The 25,843-nt window shown below is 39.5% G+C and overlaps 1 protein-coding gene across 3 annotated transcripts in view; it reads left to right on the top strand.

The window, feature by feature from the left end:
• The window catches only part of BBX (BBX high mobility group box domain containing), a 142,141-nt gene that overhangs the window by 61,010 nt on the left and 55,288 nt on the right, over window positions 1-25,843 (top strand). For all 3 annotated transcript variants that reach the window (XM_085319133.1, XM_085319114.1, XM_085319123.1), the window contains 2 exons: window positions 19,791-19,961; window positions 21,609-21,851. In XM_085319133.1, the coding sequence (XP_085175259.1) occupies window positions 19,791-19,961; window positions 21,609-21,851 (414 nt within the window). The remainder of the gene's footprint in view (window positions 1-19,790; window positions 19,962-21,608; window positions 21,852-25,843) is intronic.

The raw sequence follows: 25,843 nt of genomic DNA, 5'->3' as shown, positions 1-25,843 counted from the left end.
AAGAGGGCTGCCCAGGTAGGTGCTCCTGCCTACAACCTCAGCTTGCTGCCTGGCTAGCCCCAGAGGTAGTTCAGCCGCCCTGATTCTTCTAACACAGCATGTTATGCTGCGGCAGTTGCAGGCAGCATCTTGAATGGCCAGTGCTGCTCATACACGCTGAAATAGCGTGATTATGGGGATGTGATGAGATGCTGACTATTACACTGTCCTGAGTGTTTTAAAACAAAGCTTTGCTCTAAAGCACACCACAGGAGTTYTAAGACATGGCAGTTACTGTTTGGGCGCAGTATGGGGTGGTTATTTTTCTTACTTGCTCCTGCACACTTCGGTTGCAGGGGATGATGATGAATGTTCTGGGCAAAACATCATTTTGGGGGATGAGAGAGTGTTAATGGGGAAATAGTCTTCCTGTTGCAACAGGTAAGTTCATTGCAGCAAGGTCAAGGTGACGGGTGGCTGTTCCTGTTCTGGTCTGTGGTTTAAAACTACCTTGCTTCAATTCGTGATGCAAACAAAAAGGTGAGTTTGAGTGGCTCTGAAGAAAAATTAAAGGCATGTTTACCACACTTGAGGAAAACAAAATTACAGCAAGCWGTGAAATATTCCACCATAAATGACTTCACTGTATAATTTAAGATTACTTTGATATGCTTAATTCTTTAACTGATAACTAACTGTCAGCAAATAGTTACTAAAAAAGAAAACCTTGAGGTCATTGTTAAGTCCCTTAACAGAGGACATAAACAGATTTTTTTTTTTTTTTTTTAATGGAGAAGACAGGAAATTCTCCCCTACTTGGAGAGTAACTTTAATTGTAGAAGAGGGAGCTTCATCAGTAGTTTTTCTGTTTACAGAAATTATTTTGGATGGATAGTGTCATTTCAGTAAACTTTTTTTTGCAYATGTGTGGGCACAGCAGCAGTTTCTACTTGGTTGATAGTAAAGAAGCTATCATAAACTTTGAATTTATGACCTTACAGGTATGGTCAAATGTAGGCATATCATATCTAAATGCATACCTGTATTTCCATCTAGGAATTGCTTCATAAATAAGAATATATTCTATAAAGCTCATAAGAACTTTGAAAGCATTCACAAAAGATTAATTTTAAATGTGTTAGACAATCAGCAAAGATCCCCAGTRGTGATCAAAAGAACTAGGAAGAATAATATTCATGTCCTCACTTCTCTGTGGTTATAAAGATATGAAGATAAAAAAACATAATATCTACCTATAATCTTAACTATCAAATCTTGTTTGAGATGTGGCTTGCTTGTAAAGTGGCTTTTTTATATTGCTTGGGTTTTTTTTGTTTTGTTTGTTTTTTTCCACTGGAGACCTATAAAAGCAGTTTTCTCCACCCAGCTGGAGCCAGACTATTGATTTTTTTTTTTTTTTTTTAATTCACAAAGAGCAAATAGGAGCAGTGTAATTTGAGGTGGTACTTACAAGAAAGTGTCCCTTTCTTGGTAGAGTATAGCTCTGACTACATTGNAAGCCACTTCTCCTTTGACTGTTGGTTAAGAAATATGAGTTTTAAATATGTGACAGTGTAAACAAAATGAAAAGCCAAAGTATAAATAGTGTTACTGAAGGTGACTTCTTATTTAACTTGAATTGGCTGCTACTGTTTTCTTGGTGTTTCTTCAGAAATCCTTGTCAAAAGGAGATGACATAAAGCAATACAGGCTGAGATCGTCTGCTCGTGACAGTTAGTTTTTAAATGCAACCGTTCCAGTTTGGAAATTCGTTCCATATTCTCAAAGTGTACATAGCTTTATTAAAACAGAATAGCTGACAACAATGAAAACACAAATCAAAAGAACTCTTATTTTTCCAKACTCTATATTCATAATGATCAAAAAGAGCAGAATCCCAAGCCTTGGGGGAGAATGTCAAGGCACTTGGCAGCAGAGTGAAGCTGTATGTTTTCTGTGTTAGCTTTCTCTTTCCTGACCTCTAATGTTAGTTCGAAGAGCCTGTTAATTGTTTCCTTATTTTTTTCCCTTGATCTTTTTCTTTAAATCAGTTTTCTAGCTAGTTATATTGTTACTGGAAGTTCTCCATTGCTACTATGAGTCATCTTGGTTTAACCTTCTTTTCAAGAAAAATCTTACTGAGTGCTTTGCCTTTAATTTTTGTGTTTCTCTTTGTGCTGTCAATATCTGTTGGGTTTTTTTTTTCCCTTAAGTGTTAGCTCTGTGCAATAGATATGTGAATTAAAGATAATTGACTTTGGAAGTAGCATGCTTTTTCCTTTGGACTTCTTTGCCCCTGTGTTGAGAATGTTTACAGTGATGAGAACTCATTTGCTGTTCTTGAGCATTAACCAAATGTTTGACTTGTCACGATTTAAYTCCAGTATTAGACAAACTGAGGTATTTAATGCTGATTTCAGAATGATTTACACCAACAACCAGATTTTAMAAATCCCAGTTTTAGTATTTAGGGCTGAATGAGTCATTTAGTCTGACTCAGTGAAAAGAGAAAAGCACAGAAGATGCTGAGGCATAGAGACATCTGATAGTTGTTCTTCTTCCACTTCTCACGTTCTATGGAAAACCTTTCCCATCAGGACCAAACTGTGAAGCTGTCTGCAATGTAACTTATTGAGAATGCTGTGGGGTTGGCTGAAGACCAGGAAATCAGGACTCTCTATTACTTCTGCGAGTAAAAAAGACTATTAGARTTCACTGAAGTATGGAATCCCCCCACTGAGTTACGTGTAGTAACATGAAGAAGGTAGAGTTGAGCAATTGGCACATGGATACTTAAAGTCTGCTTCTTTCCCTGCACTGCACTGTCACAGCTTAAATTAGCAGAAAAACTCAGGTTGCAGGTGATGAACATTTTGTAGGTGTAGGATGTGCTCCATACAGGAATACAAGGTGCCTTAAGCTATGGAATAAGTCTTTCTTTGTCCACCATAGCCTGGCATTATAGATCTTAAAAGCATTCAGGAGAAAGCTATCTGTTTCCCAAGATTTTTGAAAATGTCAGATATGCATGGAGATAATTTTTGGGAAGTAGTGGGAGCCTTTATGAGTTGTGGCTTGTTGGCTGGCTTTTTTGTAGCTTTTGTGTGTGTTGAGATTTTTTTTAAATCTTGTTTTATTGAATGTTAAAAAGTGTCCAGCTTTGAGAGTTGTGTTGCATCATGAAYGGGCATATATAACTCCATCAAAAAGTAAAGGGCTGCTCAGGTTCAAAGGCAGGTTTCTGAGTTACTGTTTAATTAATGGAATGTGTTTGGCATTCRCATATGTATGAAATTCACCCATTCTGAGAGGATTTTGCTAAGAGTTTATTTTGCAAGGATCCACAGCCGGTTGGAGAGGTGATTTTTGTATTCCGGAGAACCACTACACTGAAAAGGTTTAGAAAAGGAAAAGGAAAGGGAAATATTTTTTTTCCTATGAGCACTGACTTCCTGAGGAAACRTAAATGCAAACCTGGACTACTCACAGAGGGAACTGTCCCTGTTGATTTTAAGCACTTTATTCTTAAGTGGACTGACTTCAGTCTTTTGCAATGTGATTCTTTGTGTCTCCACATAAGCCTTAAGAAAGTCACCTATATTACTGCCAAATTAATCCATCTAATAACAATTCTAAATACTTAAAAGACCTTCCACATATTTTCTCCCAAATTCCAAATAGTGACAAATAGGGTAAATTAATGGCTTTTTTGAAACATGAATTGCAAAGTCCWGTCCAACGTTCCGAAAGTCCATGAGCATCTTCACTGCATCTGGTAAGCCTTTGATCAGCGAATCTTGCTGGATCACTTCTCCAATTGCTTACCACCTYGTTAGGGACCTAGATTTTCAGGCAAGACTCATTCATATTTAGGCACTTGTATGTAGAGCAACAGACTTTAAAATTACCCTGAATACAGTAGATCTCTGATTGTGTTAAACACCAGGATTTCAGAAAGAATGTACCAGGCACTCATTCTTAAATTACCCACATTCCTTGACCAAGAAGCTCACTTGCTCACTCTTASTCGCTTGCTCTTTGAGTTATTTAGGACTTGCCTTAGAGTCACGGTAATTTCATACTCTACTCCAACTGAAAAATAAACTTTCATTAACCAAATATGAAGAAAAGTTTGAACTACATTGGATTCACATTTCAAAAAARTAATGAAAATTTCATATGTTTAGACAAAAGAAAAAGGCGTATGTTTTAATCTTGGTATGGAAGAGGGTAAAGGGTTTTTGCAAAGTTGTATTTGTAGTACTGGACAGCTTTGCTCATAAAAATACAGAAAGAGTTGAGCAAAGCAAGCTATACTACCTGTTATCCAGCTGCCGGTATTTCCAGCTCTTCTGGATTTAGAATTATTGGCAAATACAGTAACACARTTGTAATCTTTTCAGGTTATTAGAGGTCAAACGAAACAGTGYCCTYATCCTCATGGATCCCACATGAGGTRGGAGTCRGACCCTCAGGTATTCCATCATGCTCTGAGGCATAAAGGAACATCTYGAAAACTGCAGASTGGTCAGCCTCACCTCAGTCYCTGGCAAAACAGTTGCCYAAGTCCTCCTAGAAGCCATTTCCAGGCACATGAAGGACAAGAAGGTGACTAGGAACAGCCAGCAGGGATTTACCATGAGAGAATTGTGTCTGGCYGACCTTATGGCCTTCTGTGAAGTGACAAGGGGGAGCAGGGGACATTGTTTATTTTGACATTAGCAAGGTTTGTGACACCTCACGTAGCATCCTTGGAGCCAGACTTGGGAGATGCACACTAGGTGGATAGATTACGTAGTGGGCAAAAAAACTGGCTGAACCAGTGGTTCAGCATTGAACTGGCAGACACAGTTACAGGTTTCTCAGGGGCTGACACTGGTGCCAGTGCAGTTTAATATTCATTAATGAGGCAAATGACAGGATGGAGCACACCCTTCAGCAAGTCGCAGATGATAACAAGTTGGTAGGAATAGTGGATATGCAGGAGGGCAGGGCTGCCATTTGGAAGGACTCCAGAAACTTGAGGATACAGATTAACAGGAACCCTACAAAGTTCTGACAAAAAAAAAAAAAAAAAAAAAAAAAAAAAAAAAAAAAAAAGAAAAGAAAAGAAAAAGAAAAAAAAATACAGAAGGCTGTATGAGCAAGAGCATAGCCAGCAGGTTGAGGGAAGTGATTACTCTGCTCTATTCCACATTTCTGAGATTGTGGGCCCCCGTACAAGAAAGGCTGATGACTGGGGGTGAGTGCAACCACAGACCATGTAGCTGGCCAAAGCTGGAGACTGTAGCATACAAAGAGAGGCTGCAAGAACTGATTTTATTTGGCMCAAGAAAAGGAGGCTGAAGGAGAATCTGGGTGACTCCTTCAACTCTCTAAAAGGAAGTTACAAAGAAAGCGGAGCCAGACCCTCCTCAGATGCGCAAGGAAGGATAGGCAAGAGGCAACAGTCAAACTGTGGCAGGGAAAATTCCAGTTGGGCATGAGGAAAAATGCTGTCATCGTGAGAGCAGTGGAGCAGGTGCCCAAAGAGATTGTATAATCTCCATCCCTAGGCAAGGTCCTGAGCATCATGATCCAGCTTTGAARTTAGGCTTGCCTTGAGCAGGGGATTGGACTGGAGACTCCCAGAGGTTTCTTTCTACCTAAGTGATTCTATGATTGTATTAATTTAATCCTTTATTTTTCCCTTTTCTTGAAATAATGATTGATTAGCGCATGAAGATGAATAATAGTACTATCTAGTTTTAATGACAAGGATGCAAAAATACTTGCTTTAAATCGTTCAAATACAGTTCAKGTCAAATTCCTAGCCTTAGGAATTGACCTTTGCTGAATCATATGATTGTCTTCCAAGGACTCAATTAAAAATAAGCCACGTCTCTTTCTCCTTTTATGTTCAACAAAACTTGAAGTAGTGATGCGTTTCTGTAACRCTATTAAGCATAGATATGACTTAAGAAAGAAAGTATTGTTTAGAGCCCTACTTGGTTCTAGTCATTTAGTTTGGAGTTTATTTGAGAGAGAAAGAAACTGGGACATGGGATATTTTTTTCTTCATTTGTTTAGCCTGTAAGGGTTTGATTTTAGATCTTTTCCATCAAATGAAGTAGCTTTGGACTGCATGCAGAATTTTATCTTACTTTTCACTTGCATCTGCATCTCGCCTGCAAAAAAGTATTAGACTTMTGCTTGATGTTGGATGATGTTGTGGGGGAAGTTCTTTACTAACTTGGCTCAGATTATTTTTTTTTTGGGGGGGGGGAGGGTTTGGCTCTAAATTTGCATGCATGTACAAATATTCTAAAAAGGGATGGCAATCATATAGGCCAAAACTTCCGTGCCTTCCTAATTAAATGCATATTTTTATTTAACTGACTAATTGTGAATGATGACGTGTAACAATTTAGGCACTGAGATACAGAAGTAAAAGCCTTAAAACTATTTCTGTTTTGTGTCTTAGGGGTGTTAGAGGGGGAGTTTAATGTGCTGACTAGCTGAGGCCAACATTTGGAGGCTAGATCTGCAGTAAGAAATATTCTTTCTTTCTCTTTTTTTTTAAAGTAATATTGCTTATTCTTTTTTTTTTTAATCTGTACATTATGACATTTTATTAACCTTGATGGCATTATGTACATCATTTTCTAGGGGTCAGAGGTAGGCTTTTGGTTTTCTACATCTTAATATCTTTGCCTTGCTTTTTAAATTCTGATTGCCCAGAGATAGTTATTCTATCCTGTAGCTGTTCCAGAACCTGTGTGGCTTATTTTATTGAGAATGTTGGATAAGCCCCAGATCAAATAGACATACTCTACTGTATGTTTAAGAGTTCGCCTTCATTGTACTTCAGCACTGTCTCCAATTAATAAAGTAAGAGATTTGCAGGTATGTTTAGGTAGTATTTTGCTGGCACATGCAATTAAGTTTGCCCAGACTCCAGGCCGGTAAATTGCTTTGTGTCAGTGTCACAAGTATGTCAAGCCTAAGGTGATGTCCATGCCTTGCTGACTGAGCATGGGCCRTTTAGCAGACAGGCAGGCAGTAGCAGGGTCTGTGGAGGTCCAGAGGGGGATCTGCAGCGTGCCTTGGTGGGCATGATTAATRTCTTCATAATCATGTATATAACAAAAAGATTGCCAAATGTGAAGAGTTTTTTCTTCAGTTTCTTCATCTTGTGTTTTTTGGGAGGGAAAGAAGACGGGAGGAGGACTAGAACCTTCGGAGAAATACAAACTCTGGTCCTGGTTTGACCATGAATCTGTGTCTGACTTTTCTGAAATGATTCCCTTTCTCTGAGAGTCTCAGAGACTCTCTCCATTTTTTTTTTTTTAATTGGCAAGGTTAGGAAGAAGTGAATGTTCTCACCTTCTATTAAATTGCTTTGAAATCTGGATGCAAGATGGAATGAGCATTTTTATTTGTATTTTTATTCAGTGAATTTGATTCTGCCACAGGAAGAAAGCTAGCAAGTCTTTCAACAGAAAAATAAGATGATGATGTTTGGTAATGTTATGTCTTAATTTTGACTGTGTCAAACTGTGTGACGATACTTTGTCTACGTGTAATGATGTAGCTTTATATATAATATAGAAGYAGATGAGCGTTTTCTTTTATGATCCCAGAAGCTGATTGTAAAGAAGCCTAGATTTTTTCATTGGCTAGATGGTTACCCAGTGTTGACTTCTGTGTTTGTGTCCGGGAGCTCTAGACAGAAATACAAGCAAATATCTTTGCATACATGTTGAGTTCAGGATTTGATGTGCTCTGCATGCTTCTCACAGGTTGTCTGCAGGTCATACACCCCAAGTTCGATGCCTTCTGGACACACTGTACTGCATGTGCACATTTAGCCATTTTTCAGATTATCCAACCAGCCTAATTCCTTCTACCTACAGAAGAGATAATATTTGGGATGGGAGAGGGAAAATACACAGTAACTATCCCTACTGTAAGGTTAATGTATTATGTTGGATACCAAACTTAGGTAAGTATTAAAATTTGGACCCATACGAGATCACAGGTTGGGTTCAGTGTATAACAGATCTCTTGACATGTCACTACGTATTTTTTGACTTTATATGGTGTCAGGAGTGTTTAGAATATGATTATGTTGTAGCTTTGTTCTCCAGGATTTCCAGTTATGCTTAGTTAAGGCCCTAATTCTTTACTAACTTTAACTTGTCAGAATTTCCTGTGTCATGGTAAGTATATAAGTTGTATTGAAAAAGCTCTAAATAATGAATTAGCATTTGCCACTTTGTCTCTGCAGATTTTTTTTTCCATTTAACTCCTTAGTGCTGAAAACAGCAGTCCTCTTGCCCAAGTTCAATCCGTCAGAATGCTTGAACTTAATTTAAGCATCTACTTACCATATCATGTCACACATGCAGTAGTAACACAGTAAAAAGTCACACAGGAAAGAAAGTGACACAAATAACAAACAATTTTTTGATTTAAAAAGTGGGCATTTTTAAATATCAAATTGAAATAAAGATGAAAATGAACCACTAGGTGGCACTTTAAAGTTGTGTATTGATATAGCATATCTGCTCTTAAAATSATCACAAACTTTGAAAGACCCAAAAGGATTTTGTGAGAATCTTTGTAGGTCTGAAAGACAGTGGTGTTTCCTAAAACAGAGCAGATTTTTTTTAAAGTGTACCTCCTCCTTCTGTGTTTAAATAAAACATTTGCGTAATGGAAATGATCTGCTTGAAAAATCCATTCCAAATACTTAAAATGCTGTCTTTAGAAAGAAGAGAAATACTATAGAACTGAGAAATTTATGCAGATTTATTTGCTTTCCACTTCTTATTCACATTTAGCTTTTAAACAAAGCTTTGCTCAGTATTGACTTTCTGTTTACCCTCTAGAGTTATGCCTTAAATCGTGATACATTTTGACGAAGTATTGTCGCATTAGCATTTCTTATAATATTTTAAAGCTCMACTGCTAAGTGAGTGACCTGAAAGTCTGGTAGGGAAGGTAGGGAGAAGAGAACTTTACCCATAGTATCTCCTGGGAGGACAGGGTGGGGAGGGAAGGAGATGGTAACAATTTGATTCTGCAGAAAATATAATAGTAGCTAGGAATTTATTTATCAAGTCAGTCTTGTGGTATTTCTATCAGTGATCAGTACACAAGCCTCTTTTGTTTGAAAATACCATGTAGCCTTGTTACTGTTGTTTCTGTGAGGCATAAAAGCTATGTTGTTATGAATTATGAGCTAATAATATATAAGACAGGCAAAGCTGATTAAACACTGTCTATAGCAGTTAATTTATCTTGATTCTTCTTCCACAGAAGCAGTGGGTGGTAGCTGTTTTGAGGGGTTTGAACAGCCATCTTAATCTATTGTGCTTGTATTGAAGAAAGCAAAAGTGGATGAACTAGAATACTCAGTTGTGCAAGAACGTTTTACAGCCTGTTAAATATGTATTAAGGGGCTAATTCTTTCATTTGCTCATACAGCCGTATGTGGTTCCCTTGACAYTGGTAGTAATTATGACTGAATTTCATTATGAAAGCTTTGTTGCGCGCATGCTAAGCCTTAGAACAGGCTACAGTAGCAATGGACACAGCCGCATTGTCCTGTTGTTGCAGAAGACACTAGGACACAAGCAACAAGAGGTGAAAGTGAGAGTCAAACGATTTTCACTTTTAGCCCTTCTTTTCCTGCTACGTCTGCAGCAGTAACATCTCGTTTGTRCTGCTTTGCCCAGACCTAAAGAATTTGGTTGTGTTACCACCATGATTGGGCCCTGGAGCGATTTGTATGCTTGTTAATAGGAGATAAAAATAAACCTTTGAGCTTGACAAGTCAGAAAGATTAGCTTTTTGTATTCCCTTTCACCATTCAGAGGATCTCATCCTTCAAAGGCTCTAAGCAAAGTTCTGAGACAACCCTCCTCATGTAAGATTTTAGTTTGATTTTGGACTTTTACCCAACTAGACCCTTCAGTGAGAAGCTTTTGCTGAACTGCACATGCCCTCACGGGAATTTGATGAGGAGAGCACATATGCATTGAAAGACATTAAATATTTCCAGTAGCRATTTTACCTGTGATCTGATTGGGCTTAAAACTCTTTAGGTTGTTTAGTGATTTGGAAAAAAATAGAAGGAAAACCCAGGTGCATCAGTTAATGTTTCACACAGATCTTCTCTTTTGCATGCTATTAAAATAATAGCAAAGCACAGGACACTGTCTTTCTGGAGAAGCTGCTCTTCAAACAGACACTGATAACTCCTGGTCACATAGGTGCACAAAGCTTTTTGTTTTTTTTATGTGAATGATATCTTGATTCTGAATGCTCGTTTACATTTGGACAACTATTCTGTCTCTCAAATTATCCTTCCCACTTCAATTTGATAAAAGACAGTATTTGAGGGACTGTGCTGTTGCTGTGGGCTATTATAGATGGACTGTTGCCTCTCATCTGAGAGGCGGTTGCATTTCACAGGCTTTCTGTGCACCTGCAAGGAAAGTACCTTATTGATAGATCGCTCCGATGTCAGTCTTCGTCACGCCGGTTGACATTACTCCCCACTCCGTGGGAGGAGGTATTGCAAAGTAGGTTAAGCCCTGCCTTGTGGTGGTTTTCTGTTTCATGCCTGCATGCTGCTCACCTGCCTGGCATTAGTGACTGGCTGCTCCGTTGTGGCAGCAAACCTGGGAGTGATGACAAATACTACTCTGGAACAAGAGGATGTGCCAGCTTTCTGGTTGGGTGGATCAGTACTTTTTCATTTTAAAGCAGTCCATATTTGGTGGCACTGATATCCCAGTCAGCTCCTGAGTGACTGACCTAATTTCCATGCGTAGGAGGTCTGATGCTACTCCCAAGTATCTGGCTGACTTGAGTATGTGCTTCATGGAGCGTGCACCTCAGGAAATCCCTGCCTGCTCTTGAGGAATTCCTGATAAAGAAGACAGTTATTGCTAGGCCAGATTAATTTTCCTCGAGGATGCGTATGGCTATGGGCAGAGCTGCTCTAGAGGTTGGTTGTCAGGCCGCGTAGAGCGCCTGTTAGCCTGGAAGGCTGCTGTTACAGTATCAAACTCTATCTCCTACAGTTTATGAGCCAGAAATTTTAAATACTGGAGTGTGTCACTGGAGTAATGGAATTCTCTTTAAAATTTCAGGGAAGTAACTTTAGCTGTGGCTGGTGCCTAACTGAATTTTTTGTTTGTTATTTCTGCCTCTGCAGCTGCTAAAGGCTGAAATTAATACTGCAATTGTAAATGCCATACCATAACTTGAATTCAAGGGGAAAAAAAAACTGTTTTGGTTAAGACATAAGTGTCCAGTCAGCTACTTTTTCTGTGGAAAAAAAGCAGTGCAATCTGAAAGACGTTAATACAAAAGGACACAGTTACCGTCAGTTACATTAGACCATTTAAAGTATATAATTTTAATAAGGGCTGTTTGACTTCTCTTCTTCTCTTACCTACAACAAATATTGACTGCAGTTTCCCTCTTTCTGAAATAGCCGGCTGTGACTAGATGTAATTGGAGAGAGTAGCCCATGGGGGCAGAGCCCTGAAGCAGTCRGGGCCGTGGGCCCCCCGTCCGTTCCCTTGCTCCGGGAGGACCCGCTGGGCGCGAGTGGTCGGGGCCAGGGCTTTCCTCACGCTGCTGGAGGAGCCGATCCGGATGGCGCGTGGCGGTGCACTCGCCGCTGGGGAGCGGGGAGGGACGTTGCCCCACCGTGTCCCATCTGCCAGCTGCGGGCTTGCCTGTCTGGCCTGGTCCGCTTTGGTGGCCACATGAAAGCTGTGGGCTCTACAGCCATTTGATGTGCTGACCTGGCCACTGGTGATGTTATATAGCAACATTTCTGATGCCTTGTGTTTGGTTTCCATGACCCAGCATTCTTAATGTGCTACTTTGTGTTTCTCTCTGGTTTTATTTCAGAGTTATAGTACCATTTTGCTAGACCATCATGCAAATGTGTTCCCTGTACTGCTTCCTTTTGTTTCTGGATTTAAAGTCCACCTACTGAATAGACGCTGAGTTTGTTTGGTGGTTTATGTGTGCATATATGTGTATTGTTTTTATGACCAGTTCTTAATTTCTTTTTAATGCAGAAGTGGTATGTTTCTGCTGATCACAGACCGCTTGGCCCAAACAGAGCAAACGTTTCCTTTTGGATTGGTGGCTTGCTATTTGATCCATTTGAGTTCATTAAAAGCTTGATCCAAAATACAGCAGAGCCTGTTGTGTCCAGCCATGGCAATTTTATTTGAAAATGTTTGTCTACAACATCATTTTATTTTATTTATTTTATTTTTTAAAAAAAAAAACGATTACTGTGTAGTAGTATTTGAACTCCTGACTTTCTTTAGCAGTTATATTCAGGATAGAGCATATTAGAAAATAAAAGGGTTGACCATTTCCTAACCATTTCTCATTTTGTAAAGGTGCATATAGAATCAGGCATCAATTCACTCAAGCTTTGTGGGTTTTACCTTCCAGTGCAGGCAGTTGTGAGATCATTGTACTGATTTGGTTTGACCTACTAAGTTGATGTTACCTGGCATTCAGACTGGACAAAGTACATCCAAATGATTAAAAAAAGTTACCCAAACCTCCAGAGACTTGTGAGGTTGTCCTCCTTAAGAAGATTCTCAAAACTCCCTAATAGTAGCATCTGATCATCCTTGATGATAAAATCTTGAATACTTTTTAAAATACTTCATACTTTAATTATGTATTTGAAATGTTGTGAATTAGCTATTTTTCATGGTCAGTTTTTTTTTTTTTTTCTTTTTTTTTAATGGGCGATTTGTTCGCACTTCAGTTTTCTTCCCTATCATAAAATCATGGGTCCAGAAGGAACCCTGAGTGGTCAGTGTGCCCTGGGCAAAATAAGGGATCCCTGAGTAATTCCTGACAAATGTTTGTCTGACATGTTCTTGAAGACATCTATCGATAGAAATGTCACAGGCTTCCCAGGCAATCTGTTCTCCTGTTCCTGTATTGTTCTTTTGGTAGCTTTTTCTAGTGCTGAGCATCTTTTTCTCTTGTCATGAGTGGAGCCCACTTGCATGTAGTGTGCATCATGGATTAGGAAAACAGATTATTTGCTAACTTTCTTTTTTTTTAAGTATTTAAAGCCTCTTATTTTGCCTTTGTCAAGCTAATGATACTAGTTTGCTCAGAGCTCTTTTTCTTTTTTTTTGTTCTCCTTCCTTCTTTCTTTCTTTGTTTTCTCTTTTTTTCTTGTTTTTGCTCTCATTTTTCTTTTTGAGTGCATTTTTTTAGACTAGAACTACCAGAACTACCTGTTTCGCTACAATTTCGTTCAATTACGAACCACCCTACAGGTTTTAAGAAGTAGTTTGCCCTATTGACAAGTGCCTAAGAGCACTTGCTAACACTATAACCATGATATGCTTATCTTTGTTTTTGAATACCATAGCTGATGCAATACTCCTGAGTTTGGTTTACATACTAAATTTAAAGTGGGATGTTACTTGAAATACTTCCTTGACTTAGGCCCAGTTGACTGGTGGTTCTCTGGCTGAGACGTAAGAAAAGTCCATAGTTAAGATCGATGCTTGGTTTTGTCTCTTAAATCTCCAGTCAGCTTTAAAAAATCTCTTGTAGAAGTGGGAGGTGTTCTTCTTACAATATGCTTAAACCTCATAGAAAGATTAATTTCAGTAGTCTTTAAAATACAGTCACCTGAAGTGGTGACACACAGGCAAATCTGTGCAGACTGTCCCTTGCACAGAAAAGGCACGTTTCCCCCTGCATTAAATAAAAGCAGTGTGAGGTGGTGGTGGTCTGTCCTGTGCATTTGCGATCAGCATGCAGTGTCCTTTTGCAGTGGCCGTGGGTTTTCTTTTTCTGTATTAAGAGAGCAAAGGAAGGAAGCAACTCAGAACTGAGTTTAGGAGAATAAGGATTAGTTTTTAAATCCTTTACGAAAATGGAAGAGTGTCGTTAACAGTTAAGGAAGACTAGTTGGTGTGGTGTTAGTTACATGTGTGCCAGTCTCTCCCAAACCTCTGTTAGCAAATAGAACTGCATTCCGGCTCAGCATGTCCCCTATTAAACCATCACACCTGTGAAAGTTAGAAAGCTCATTAATGTGTCTCTACTGTGAAACAGTAAAGAATATGTTCACTAACTGGTCAGTAATTAGTGCCAACTAGTTCTTGGCCTCTGTTATGGAATTATTTTAGTTCAGCTACTCCAGAGCTAACAGAAATATATTTTTAGAAACACTTGTGTCTTCATTTACATGTATTTTATTACCAGAAATCTCCTTTTTCTTTTATTTGAAACTTAAAATACCTCTTCAGCCCGTTAAGATCTGCGAGAAAGCTAACTTGTTTCCTTTGTTGTAATAGCTCATTTCATTGACTCAGAAGACCCCAAAGCGCCAGGGCATTAGTATACAGTAGTTCATTCCTCTCGTCACTCTTTGGCCTTTATTTGTATAAAGGAGCTGAATTTTTTGATGGTGTGAAACAGAGTAGAAGCTGTGGAAATCCATTTGAAATCCTCCCTTTTTTTCTTTTTTGTTAGCAGTCTGTGTGGATTCAGCAGAGGGCCCAGCGAGCATCCAAAGGAAGGCGATTTTAAAGTAGTTGGAAAACGGAAATTCATTTCCACTGTCCTAATGGAAACAAGACGAGTGTTACTAAAATTCAGACATTCTTTCACCAAAAACCATCCAATAGAGAGATTCAAATCTCCAGGGTTCTGCTTCTGCAGGTCTGGGACTCCTTACAGTTAGCCTGTATTACAAGCAGTGCCCTGCAGTGCTTCCTTGCTTTAAAAGACCTTTGTAGAGGTGTCAGCGCTGGTGGAGCGGGGGCGAGGGCGTAGCTCGGGGAGGACCTGATGAGCGCAGCTTGTGCGGCGCRTTCAGAGTGACGCATCGCCGGGCAAGTGTCGGGCAGGGCCAAAATTAGGACCGCTACAGTGAGTCTCCCGTCCACATCAGGTTTTGCAAATAACAGACAAAAGTAGGAGGAAAACAAAATTTCATGTTAGTAAAGGTAACAATACTGTTGTTGTTAATGAACATATAAAAAAGGAAGACTTGCACATGATTGCATATTTGAATTGGAAGCATATGTCATAAAAAGCTAAACTATCGTTCGTCCCCCTTATTTTGAGATCCTTGTTGTTAAGGGATCTTAATTTTTTGCATCTGAATTCCCATTAGGTATACATATTTATAAGGCATCCAATAAAACAGTGGTAGCCAGCAGAAAAAAGCTGAAGAAAATGTTGTTGAAATATTTTTACTAGTGTAATGTTTCTGTCACATTTTATCTGTATCTGCACTAAAGGTATGTGTAAAGCGTCACCCTAAAGGTGTCTGTTGTTGTCAATGGATCATGAATATCAGTCTTGACAAGCATCCTCTGGTGATGCTGCAAAGCATATGTGGCTTATTTTAAGCAAAGCTTTCTGTACTTTTATCTTGCCTTGTTGGAATAGTCCTCCTTTTTCCCTCTTCCCTTTCACTTTCTTATCATGTTTATGCTCAGAAATACCCTGTAAAATCTTGCTAGCTGTTTTTAATTGTCTCTCCTGTTGCTAACTTCCAGAAGCTGCTTCATCTGTTTTCAAAAGCTATGTGATACCTTTACTGATGCAAAAAAAAGAAATTGCACTTTTTTTCTGATGTGCTACATAAATTGCAGCTATTGCAAACATTGCATTTTGGGTGCTATGTGTATTCTGTACTTTTAAACCTTCAGTCCTGCCCATGACTTGTTCTGTGACTTTCACAATTTAATTACTGAATAAACATAGGCTGCAGTTCTTGTAGGGTCCAGATCAAGCTGCTCTTTCAAAAACTCAGTGGTAGGGCTGCTTGCCAGTGCGCAAGGAGATTGGGAGAGGAAGAGTTGATACTTTTGCCTGCTGCTCTCAGCTAGCTCCTCCTCTCCCACACAAAGTACATAACTGACGTGCTATTGATGATATGTCAAGGGAAGAATTAAAATAAATAAAATCTGACGGTTCCACTAAATGGATTCCATTGACGTTTTGCCATTCAAGAAGTAATTAATGTTAGTGTAACTTATGGCTGTCATTTAATCATATATGCATTCACCTGAGCAGTAAATATATCTTATCTAAAGTAGTTATGCTGTGTCTTGCCAAGATCTTCCATATCAAAAAAAAAAWTTKGKTTTTTTTTTTGCATTGGATGGGCTTTTTTGGGGGGGAGACAGCGCCTCTCATAATAAAGTAGTTGTGTGTGAACACAACAGCAGTTATGGCAGAATGCTCATGAAGTATAGGGGCAATGATACCAAAGGAGAAGCAATCCAAAAGAAAAGTTCATCAGGCTACAACTGCTTCCATTTTTAAGAGAAAAAGTCCCATGCAACTTAGAGAATTAGAATATTTTTCATAATGCCTTCTCAATCTTACATTTGACTGTAAGAGACATCAGCAAAAACTGAACACCGGAAAACTTCTTTGAAATGTTTAGATCAAAACTTTGGAAAAGCTGAATAAGCAAAAGGAGAGAAAAAATATAAATATGCCTTCAATCCCTGTTCTGTAATACTTCTACTTTTCCAAATTCATGTTTTGAATTATGTCCTATTTTATAGGACAGCAGAGGGGGCTTAGAGGATAGGCTTGGCATACTTAAGGGGGGTGTTTTTTTGACTTCCAGACCATACTGTAAAAGTAAAGTTTGAAGTCAGTCTCTGGCCTCAGTCCTTTTCTCACTGGAGTTAATTCAGCAGGATTTTTGCAGTTAGGTGATGCATATTGAGACCCCTGCGGAGATTTGCTTCAGACTTGAAGGAAAGAGAGACTGTGTGTCTTTCTCTAATAAATTGTGCTTGTGTAATAGTCGAGTTTTCGTTTATTCTGTGCCTTAGATCTCCAAAATGTTTGTTCTACTGTTAGGGTGAGCCACCTTGCAAAAAGACCCTTTTTAGTTGAACTGTTGCTTCAATACGATCACAAAGATAAGATAGATCACAATTTGAGAAAACAACCTAGTTAATGTAACTGAATTCTAGAATCTGAGTATACATTTCTACTCCTTTGCTAATGTGCAGTGAACATTGGTTAATTTATTTTAGGGAGTAATTAGATGTTCAATATCTGGCCTACATTCTTGGAAAACAAAAACAATTATTTGTGAGCTAGGCAGTAATAAAGAGAAATAATGCATTGAGGAAACCCTTACGGATTTGAAAGGTGACTCCTGTTTGGGTTCTGTTTTCACTTGCCTTGTTCAAGTGAACAAGGAGTGTAGGCAGGTTCTTAAAGATAATAGAGAATACATGTAAAATATGCTGGGGGATTATTTAAGTTCTGGGAAAATCTATCTTGCTAATCTTTAACTGGCTGCTTGCTGCTTCCTGCCCTTCTAAAGCTGACTTCGTGGCTGCAATAGCATTTACATTTCAGCTGTGCTTTTTAAAGGAAGGTCTCCTAAGTTAATTTTAAGGTCTGGAGTAGCGCTATTCCACTTGCAATGCATGTATCCTGCTCAGAAATAGATCACGTACTGTTTTGACAACAGTAATAAAATACCGTCACCTAACAAACTCAAATCTGAAAATCTCTGCTATCCCTAGAAGCTGAAGTTCCTGTTGGAATGGTAATTCAACTGCCTTGTTGGTTTATGTCACAAAATACAGAGCATTGTAAAGGCAAATGGTGGTTTAGCATTTTAGAAAAAGACACAGATGGGAAAGGCTGTACAATATGGTACATGACAAAATTTACTGTTGGGTAGAAGCACTTCTAGTCTTGCACTTCTTGATACTGGATTACTGCTTGATTTTCCACATTCTAATGTTCTTTTAAAGCCAGAGTTGTTTCTCTGTATTTAATTTCTAGTGTGTTTGTTGGATCATCTTTGCAGAAAAAGATTCAGGTGAAATGGCATGGGATTATATGCCATGTAATAACCTGCTAAAAGTACAAGTGTTGGTTACAGAGGAGTTGTTGGCATGAAATCGAAGTTTGAATGTGCTTTGCATAAAAGAGTATGATAGGAGCAGCAAAGTTTGGAGCTTAATAGAAAGCTGCTATTGAGTCACACACCATCTTTAACTGTTGGGGACAAGGTACTATGATGAGCAGGGAGGAACTAACAAAACCCAACGCACATACAGGAAAATGCCATTTTAAAGTGAGTTTGCAGGTTAAAATTTGAGAACTAGCTTCCTTCAGGGTGCAGTTGTTTCCTCAAGTGAGGACCATGTCTGAAGTTCCGTGACTCTGAGTCGATGGGGAAGGCTGCTGCTTGCACACATTCCAGGAGCAAACAAGGGCATGTTGCCATAATACCAATCAATAAAACAACAAGAAACACACTGGGAAGAGATCAGTGAAAAGTGGAAGCAATAACTGCTAAATTGGTCAAGTTCAGAGCAATGTGTCTTGAGCCGGAGAGGCTGCTGCTCCCGGACACCACTATGTGAGATGGTTCCAGTGAGTAGGCTGCTGTGATGGACACACCAGGGCTTGGGTGACCTGGGCAGTCACGGATGTTACAGCTTGCCCTTCCCCTGATGTAGACTGAAACATTAGCGCTCTAGCAGGTGTTTTCCAGAAAGCAGCATCTTAAAGTGCGATGCAGCCTTGCTACTAGAAGGCTCGAGCTCTTTTCTCATAGCTGAGCCCAGTGCTCCTGAAAGCCTGCAGCACAACTTCTGTTGGCTTCATTTCTGAGACCAAAACTTATCCCAGATTCTTTATTCAGCTGGCAGGACATCCCTGCAAGACTTCATCGAYTTCTGGTGAGTTTATGAAGACTAGTAGACTTCCAACTCTCCCACTGCGGTTCTTTTTGATGTTTGCATTGTTTTCTTGGAAAGTCAGCTGTTGACTGTTGGGATTAACACTGGCATTACTCAGTGTTGAACAGAAGGCTGGAAATGAGCAGGGCTCCAGAAGCGTTTGTTTCCTGTGGGCTTCAGTGCTTTGAGGTTTTGTAGGCTGTGTTACGCCCCTCAAATGCACATCCTACCTGAATAACAGATCTTTTAAGCCATCCCTTAAACTGGACATTACAATGTGATAAGTACATATTTTGACTGAACAGTAGTTCTGAAGTATTTACGTGTGGACACATACGCACATGAGACAGGTGTGTAAATATTATTCACGTTCTGCATGCACTTGATTCAGCAGATGGTTTGTTTTGTGAGTTGTATGTATGTTCTTACTGTTAAGTACTTTGGACTTAAGTTCTGGTTGTTTGCTTCTAATTCATGTATTAATATGCTCCTCTCAGACAGGGAGTCATGTTTCCCTATTTTCTTTTTAATGGCACTTGGAAAATGATAGCTCATAACATCATGGGATTCTGCGTCAACATTGCTGTATACAAGTGCATGATTAAGAGAGATGTGGTTGGTGAAGTTTGCTGCTAGAGAGAGGGTTTTCCTGACTTTTCCCATGGCAAAATATGGAATATTACAGTGGACACAGGTGTGAGAACCATGGTATCTCTCACTTACTTGAATAGCAAAGTGTTGGTATTTTTGTACTGTGGATTGGAAAGGAGCATATGTGAGAGCTGGATTGGCTACTGTCCTTATTTCATACTCTTAATCTCAATAGTTGATCTGGGCATTAGGTGGAAATGTTAAAACAGTCGTAATATGATCACTTAGCATGCTGTTATTGATAGAATAAACCTCTATCTGTTACCTTGCCAAAAACTTCTCAGTGTCTTGTTTTAATACCCCATATATTTGGCACCAGTTTAAGTATACGTGTTCACGTGTTTAAGTATCCAGACAATTGCCATTAATGCTTAAGAGTTTGTTGTGAACATAAAGACTATTTTTGCATTACAGGTCACAGTAATGAAAGGCAGTAGTAGGAACAAGGATCATTCGACAGAAGGAGAAGGAACTGGGAAGCGACCAAAAAGAAAGTGTCTTCAGTGGCATCCCTTGCTTGCCAAGAAACTCCTTGACTTTTCTGAAGAGGAAGAGGAAGAGGACGAAGAGGAAGATATTGATAAGGTAGACCTCATTGGATGCTTTGACTGTAGAAGGTTAATAGCAGGTCAGATTCTCCCCTGGTAGGTATGTTTTTGTTTGTTTCTTGCTGTTCTGTTTTGTGAACAAATGCAGCCAATAAAAAGAAATGATACACACAAGGCCAAAAACTATAGGTGGCTAGCAAACAATGCGAAAATGTGAACTGTCAATTGTGCTTTTAAAATCTTGGAAACTCTCCTGATTTTTGGAGTTAGATTGTAAGAGTTTAATCAAGTTGTTTTAATAATATGTTGCACGTTTTGCTCTTGATGGTTCAAGGTGGGTTTTTTAATGTTATTTTTTTTGGCGTTTATTTTAGACATGATATTAGCCTGTGCTTGATTTCTGCTTCTAGTGACCTGATAGACATACCAGGCTAATCCTTTCTGCTTCTAGTGACCTGATGGACATACCAGGCTAATGCTTTTTCTTTTTCTTTTGATTTTTAAGATCAAAGACAGATAAAGATTTAATAAATAATAATAAAAAGCTGTCAGCAATTTTTACTATCATTGTACATGCAATTCAACTTATCCTCCAGAATATTGGAAGCACGGATGGAATAGTCTCTTTGATTTGATGCTTGGCTTTTTGGTATTGTTCAGAGGCCCTGGCCTTGGTCTTTTTTCATAAGGACCCCACACAGTGTACTACATGTACTACAGCATACCTCACAAATGTGTAGCTAGACTCATCTGTAACTAGAAGGGGGAATGAGAGGTGATGGATTTTGGAGATGCGACGTTTCCATCCTGGAGATAGTATTCACACTGTATCTCCTGATTCCTTGATAAGTCAGGAAGTGAGAGGTCAGAGCTGAGGAGCCTACCTTGGGCCACACACTGATAAGGAAGAGTGAACTTGAGAACAATAAGGAGTAACTAGAAGAAGCCCAATGCTCTTGACTGTGCTTTCTATTGACCTTATCGGTTCCTTTTTGCAATGTAGTGTAAAGTAGCAATGTTGCATTTGCATAGGAAGTGGCTTCCCATCTCATACAGTGTTACATGTCATATTGTTGTAACTAGTCTTTTGTGGTATGGGCCTTGCCAGCATGATATGCTGGTCTGTGAGCTGAGAGACCTTGTTTAAGCAGTGTATTCTGCTGAAAATTGCCCTCTATAACCAACTGGATGCTTGCATGGTGGTTGTGCTACAGCACAGCCCACAGGCAGCAAAATGAACGAGAAGAGCAAAATGAATGGGAAGAGTGTGCATTTACACACTGCCATTGGTGTGCATGGTGTAGTTGCTAGCTCACCTGACGGAAGTCCAAGGTAGCTCTGCCCATCTCATCCCACCAGGGTGATTTCTAGTGTGTCTGTGTGGGAGGTTCTTTTCCTTTCAGCTCCTTTAGGACTGTTATTAGAGAATGGTCCTCGACTTAAGGAAGCTGCTTGACTTGCAAGTCTGATTTTAAGTCTTGGAGAGAGCATGAATGAATCTTGGATCTTCAGATGAGGAGGTCTGATGGAGCATTCCTGGTTTTCTGGAGGAGATGGTTGGCATTTGGAGACAGCTGTGGGTTTCCGTCTGTCGTCTTGTCGTTCACACACACGCAAACCCTTTGTTTCCGTGGGAAGCATGAGTAGACTTGAGTTTACAGCCCATCTCTTTGGGTTCTTTTAGGTGCAGCTTCTTGGCGCTGATGGTTTAGAGCAGGATGCTGATGAAACTGAAGATGACGAGTCCTCGGAGCAGCGAGCTCGCCGACCAATGAATGCATTTCTCTTGTTCTGCAAACGCCATCGCTCCCTCGTGCGACAAGAACACCCCCGTCTGGATAATCGTGGCGCAACCAAGATCCTGGCAGATTGGTGGGCTGTTCTAGATCCGAAAGAAAAGCAGAAATACACTGACATGGCCAAGGAGGTATGTGCTGTCTACACAATGAGTGGACATAAGTGGTGTTTTTTACAAGCTAGRCTATCTTCTGTTTCTTAGTGTATTAAATGCTTTCCATGGAGTCTTTCTCTTCTGAGTGGATTCCTCAGCTTCCCCTTGAGAACTGCAATGCCCAGAGCTACTGTTGTCCTTGCTCTGATTTCTTTCTGTCTTTTGGATTAGAAAGCAAAGAAATTGGTCTGAGTATACAAACAGACCTGGCTCTAGTGGTCTTCTGCACAAAACATACACACTTTTTTCCTGTGGTGCAAATGCTAACGTGGATATAGTATGCCCAAGGAAAACAGAGTAAGTAGTACAGTTCCTTATCTGTTATCTAGCGATAATACTTCAAGCCCTGCATTTGCTATTGATAATATAAGTTGTTGTATAACATAGGTGGACCAAGCCAAAAACATGATCAACAAATTTAATCCCTTTTTACCTTTGATAACTAAAGAATTTTAAAAGTATTGATGTTTGTGAAGTACTCTTCCTAAGCATTGTTACCAGTTTCTGATAGAGCAGCCTTTGGTGGGGCAGAGTCCAATCTGTGGAGGAGAGAGCAGTGTACAAAGTCCTTTAACTGGGAACTAGGGAAAGAGATTTAGCCCTGTATTTCACAAAATATCTTTATCTCCTTAAAAATGAAATGTGGTGTCTAGGGAAATAGATTACTTTGTAAGCTGGCCCTAAGTAGAATGGGCTGCAATGCAGATTACAGTAGTTGCCTGTGTGATACAGATTGTGAGTAACCACTGAATTCAGTGTCAGAAAAGGTAATGGAGGGCCAGGGCCAAAGAAGAATGTAATTCACTCATTGGGTAGGGCTAGAGGACTACAGAAAATATGTATAGCTGTGGAACAGTTAGGGAAACCATTATCTGTACCTCTCCTGTCACGTGAAGTTGGCTACTGTTAACACACGTCTATAAAGTTTGGGTATTCAGTGTGAGCAAGGAGAGGTCAATAAGAAGAAAGAAGTGTTCTTCATGGCAGGCCCCTTTTAAGCAGAGTCTGTAGTACCCCTGTAGTCCCATGCTTGTGGCACAGTGGTGAAGAATTGAAGTCTCAGGTTTGTCTAACCATTCCTAATTTATTCTACTTTCCCACTTACAAATTTATCACTTAGAGTGATGCTTCCTTAAATGTGTGGGGAAAAGGCAACTAGGAGATTCGATACAAATAGAAAGGAAAGATGAAACTGCAGAAAACATTTTGGGAAGGAACAAACTTGATGTGACTGTTTCTCTTAGCTTTTTGTCTTACTGAAGGAAACTTACTCATTAAGGAGGAAAATAATAGCAGAACTTCTGTATGAAGTGACAGATCTGTAACTATTAATCACACTGTTGTATAAAGTGATTTATTTATTTTCCTTGGCATGAAGAACAAGTTGTATTTTCAGTGTTAAAGAGAAACAATAAGTAGCTGAGGTCATTAAAACTAGTTCAAAGAATACATGGAAGAGATATAATGCATAATTTTTATTTTTTAAACAGTTGTATAGTACAACAAAAATTAGCAACTACATAGACAGGCCTGTTCTGTGTATGTGGAGGGCTTGTTTGTTTTAACACTGATTTTTATACTTAGGTTTACTGAGACTGTCAAAAAGATGTTAACATCAACTCCAGTGAGAACCATATATTGATAATTTGTCTTTTCCTAAAGAGAGCTAGTTTAAAAGTCAAGAAGATGGATGCCTTTGGTGGGGCATGAAACTACTATTGGACTAGTAATCTTCTATTTCAGTGCCTGTGTATCTAAGCACATTGAGGTTTAAAATACACTAGATGAGCTGTGGTTACTTAAATATAGCTTTTCAGTGCAATTTCAGACTTCCAGGACACAATGTGTGGCCTCCAGTCACTGCTCTGGAAGGGTACGCATATTCCATAGACACTGTCCTATCTGCTAGCCCCACAACATCTCTTGTATACCCTGAGCATCTACATCCAGAGATGTGAATGGTTCTTGCGGAAGTGGTTCATGTTGCAGTGACATTACAGCCCTTGGTATTGTCACGTCTCAAGAATATTTTTAGTACTTGAAGGCAGAGTTTACAAAACCAGATCGCTCAGATGAAGCATCAAGTGAGCAGCTTGCAGTTTCTTACCTGCTTAGTACAAGCAATGAATACTCCTCTCAGCAGTCGTGCAAAACAAGGCTTTTGTTTATTTACTTATATATGTTTAGTTATAGGCAAAATCTCAAGTCTTTTTAAGATAATAGGCACCCAAACACTCTGCCATGTGGAATTACGAGAAGTTTCCTGGTGGGTTAGACATCTATCCCTGATTCCCAGTGAGAGGATGATCAGGTGTATGGTTCACTTAGACACTTGAAAATCCCATTATGTACCTGTCTGCACCTTGCAGTGCCTTAATATCTTAGAAAAATTGGCTCCCTGCTCCCTGTATTTTAAGTCCTGTGATTTATGTTCTGTTACAGCAGCACCTGCCCTTGAGACTTCACACCATGCCTGCAAAACTCAGTGTGAGTTTCTGCAAGTGTTTTCTTTAGAAGCAGGCTTCGTTTGCATCCTGCAGACCTCCTAGGTCAATGTAACTTTGAAAGTTTCATTATGCAGGGCTTAAGCCCAATGGCTGATAAATCCACCAAGAAGAACCACAAGTGCTCATGCCATTTATTAGCATTTCACTTCACTGAGGAGAAAATGAATTTTGAAGGTTCATAAATATGCTCCAACATTTTTGGTAACTACAATAATAGGGGAAGTGTTCATGCGTTAGTTCTTACAGGGCTTTTCCCTGCAACTGCCCTGGTTGAGGACTGGGGATATATTCAGCTGGCTTGGAAAATACCCAGCAAGGTTGTTATTGTTGAAGCCTTGTTTTCCTTATTAGAAAACACTTTGTTTCTTGCATCAGCAAGATCCAGGCAGTAGGAATTGTTTCCTGTAGAGAGCAGCCTGATAAATCCAGGCTGTTGCCATTCAGTGGCAGATCTGAACACTTCTCCCTGTGAGCGCTCTGCCAGCAATTTTGCAGATAAAGTCAGCTGGACTCGGAGCTTGCTATTGCTGCTTTTTTGGCAGCTGCTTCAAAGGAGGAGGAGACAAATGTTCTGACTTCCYGGCTGCAGTCTGGCAAGCTCCTTGGGTGACGTATGGACCATAACATGTAATGTGAAACCTGTATCCTTCAGGAATGAAAAACAGAGTGTAGTATTCCCCCCCCCCTTAGATCTCTGAGATTCATGTGACTTTTTATTAAAAGTCAGTGGAATTTAAGCATACATTTAAAGTTAAGCATGTGCTAACTACTACCTTGAGACACAGCTTGAATTCACTTTGTGAGCTTCTGTTTCCATGACACCAGAGAAAGCAAATCTTTTTTATTTGGTGATGACAGGAATTCAGGGAGTTAGTTATGTGCAGCACCTTTTTAAACCTCAGCTCTAAAGTTGTCCCATCTTTCGGGACTTTCACGTAATGCATTCTCCATGTATTTGCAAAATGGAAGTGATGCATCAAACCTATCCCACAAACCTTTATATTACCTGGAATTGGAGGACCTGATCCTGCAGGATGGTCCTGAAGAGAGTGCCGTGCAGTGCTCCGTGCATGGAAATGAAGATGATGTCTTTACGTTCCAGGATAACCACATTGCTTCTTTTTTTTCTCTTTTCTTTCTTTCTTTTTTTTTAAAGTGACTTTAGAGACTTCCTTAGGCTGACTGTGTTAAATTGGCTTACTGCACAGTTGGTTGAATGGAGGAAAACAGTAAGCTCCACAACAGCCTTTGGCTTTTTCCTATTAGTGGAGCTCATTTAAGTTATCTTCTCATGAACTGGCAAGCAGATCTATTTCTTCATTTTAGGCATTGGTCTAATAGATAGGCAAATCAATATTGGAAGTCTTTCTGAGATTTGAATCAGGCCCCTGCATGCATTTTATAAAACCACTTCTTGGCCATTTTTTAACTTTTCAGACTTCTCTTTTTTTTTTTTTTTTC

Source organism: Rhea americana, unplaced genomic scaffold (assembly GCF_003343005.1).
Source record: "Rhea americana isolate MKP2758 unplaced genomic scaffold, rheAme1 scaffold_118, whole genome shotgun sequence".
Classification (NCBI taxonomy): Eukaryota; Metazoa; Chordata; class Aves; order Rheiformes; family Rheidae; genus Rhea; species Rhea americana.
This window is presented reverse-complemented; position numbering and strand designations above follow the sequence as displayed.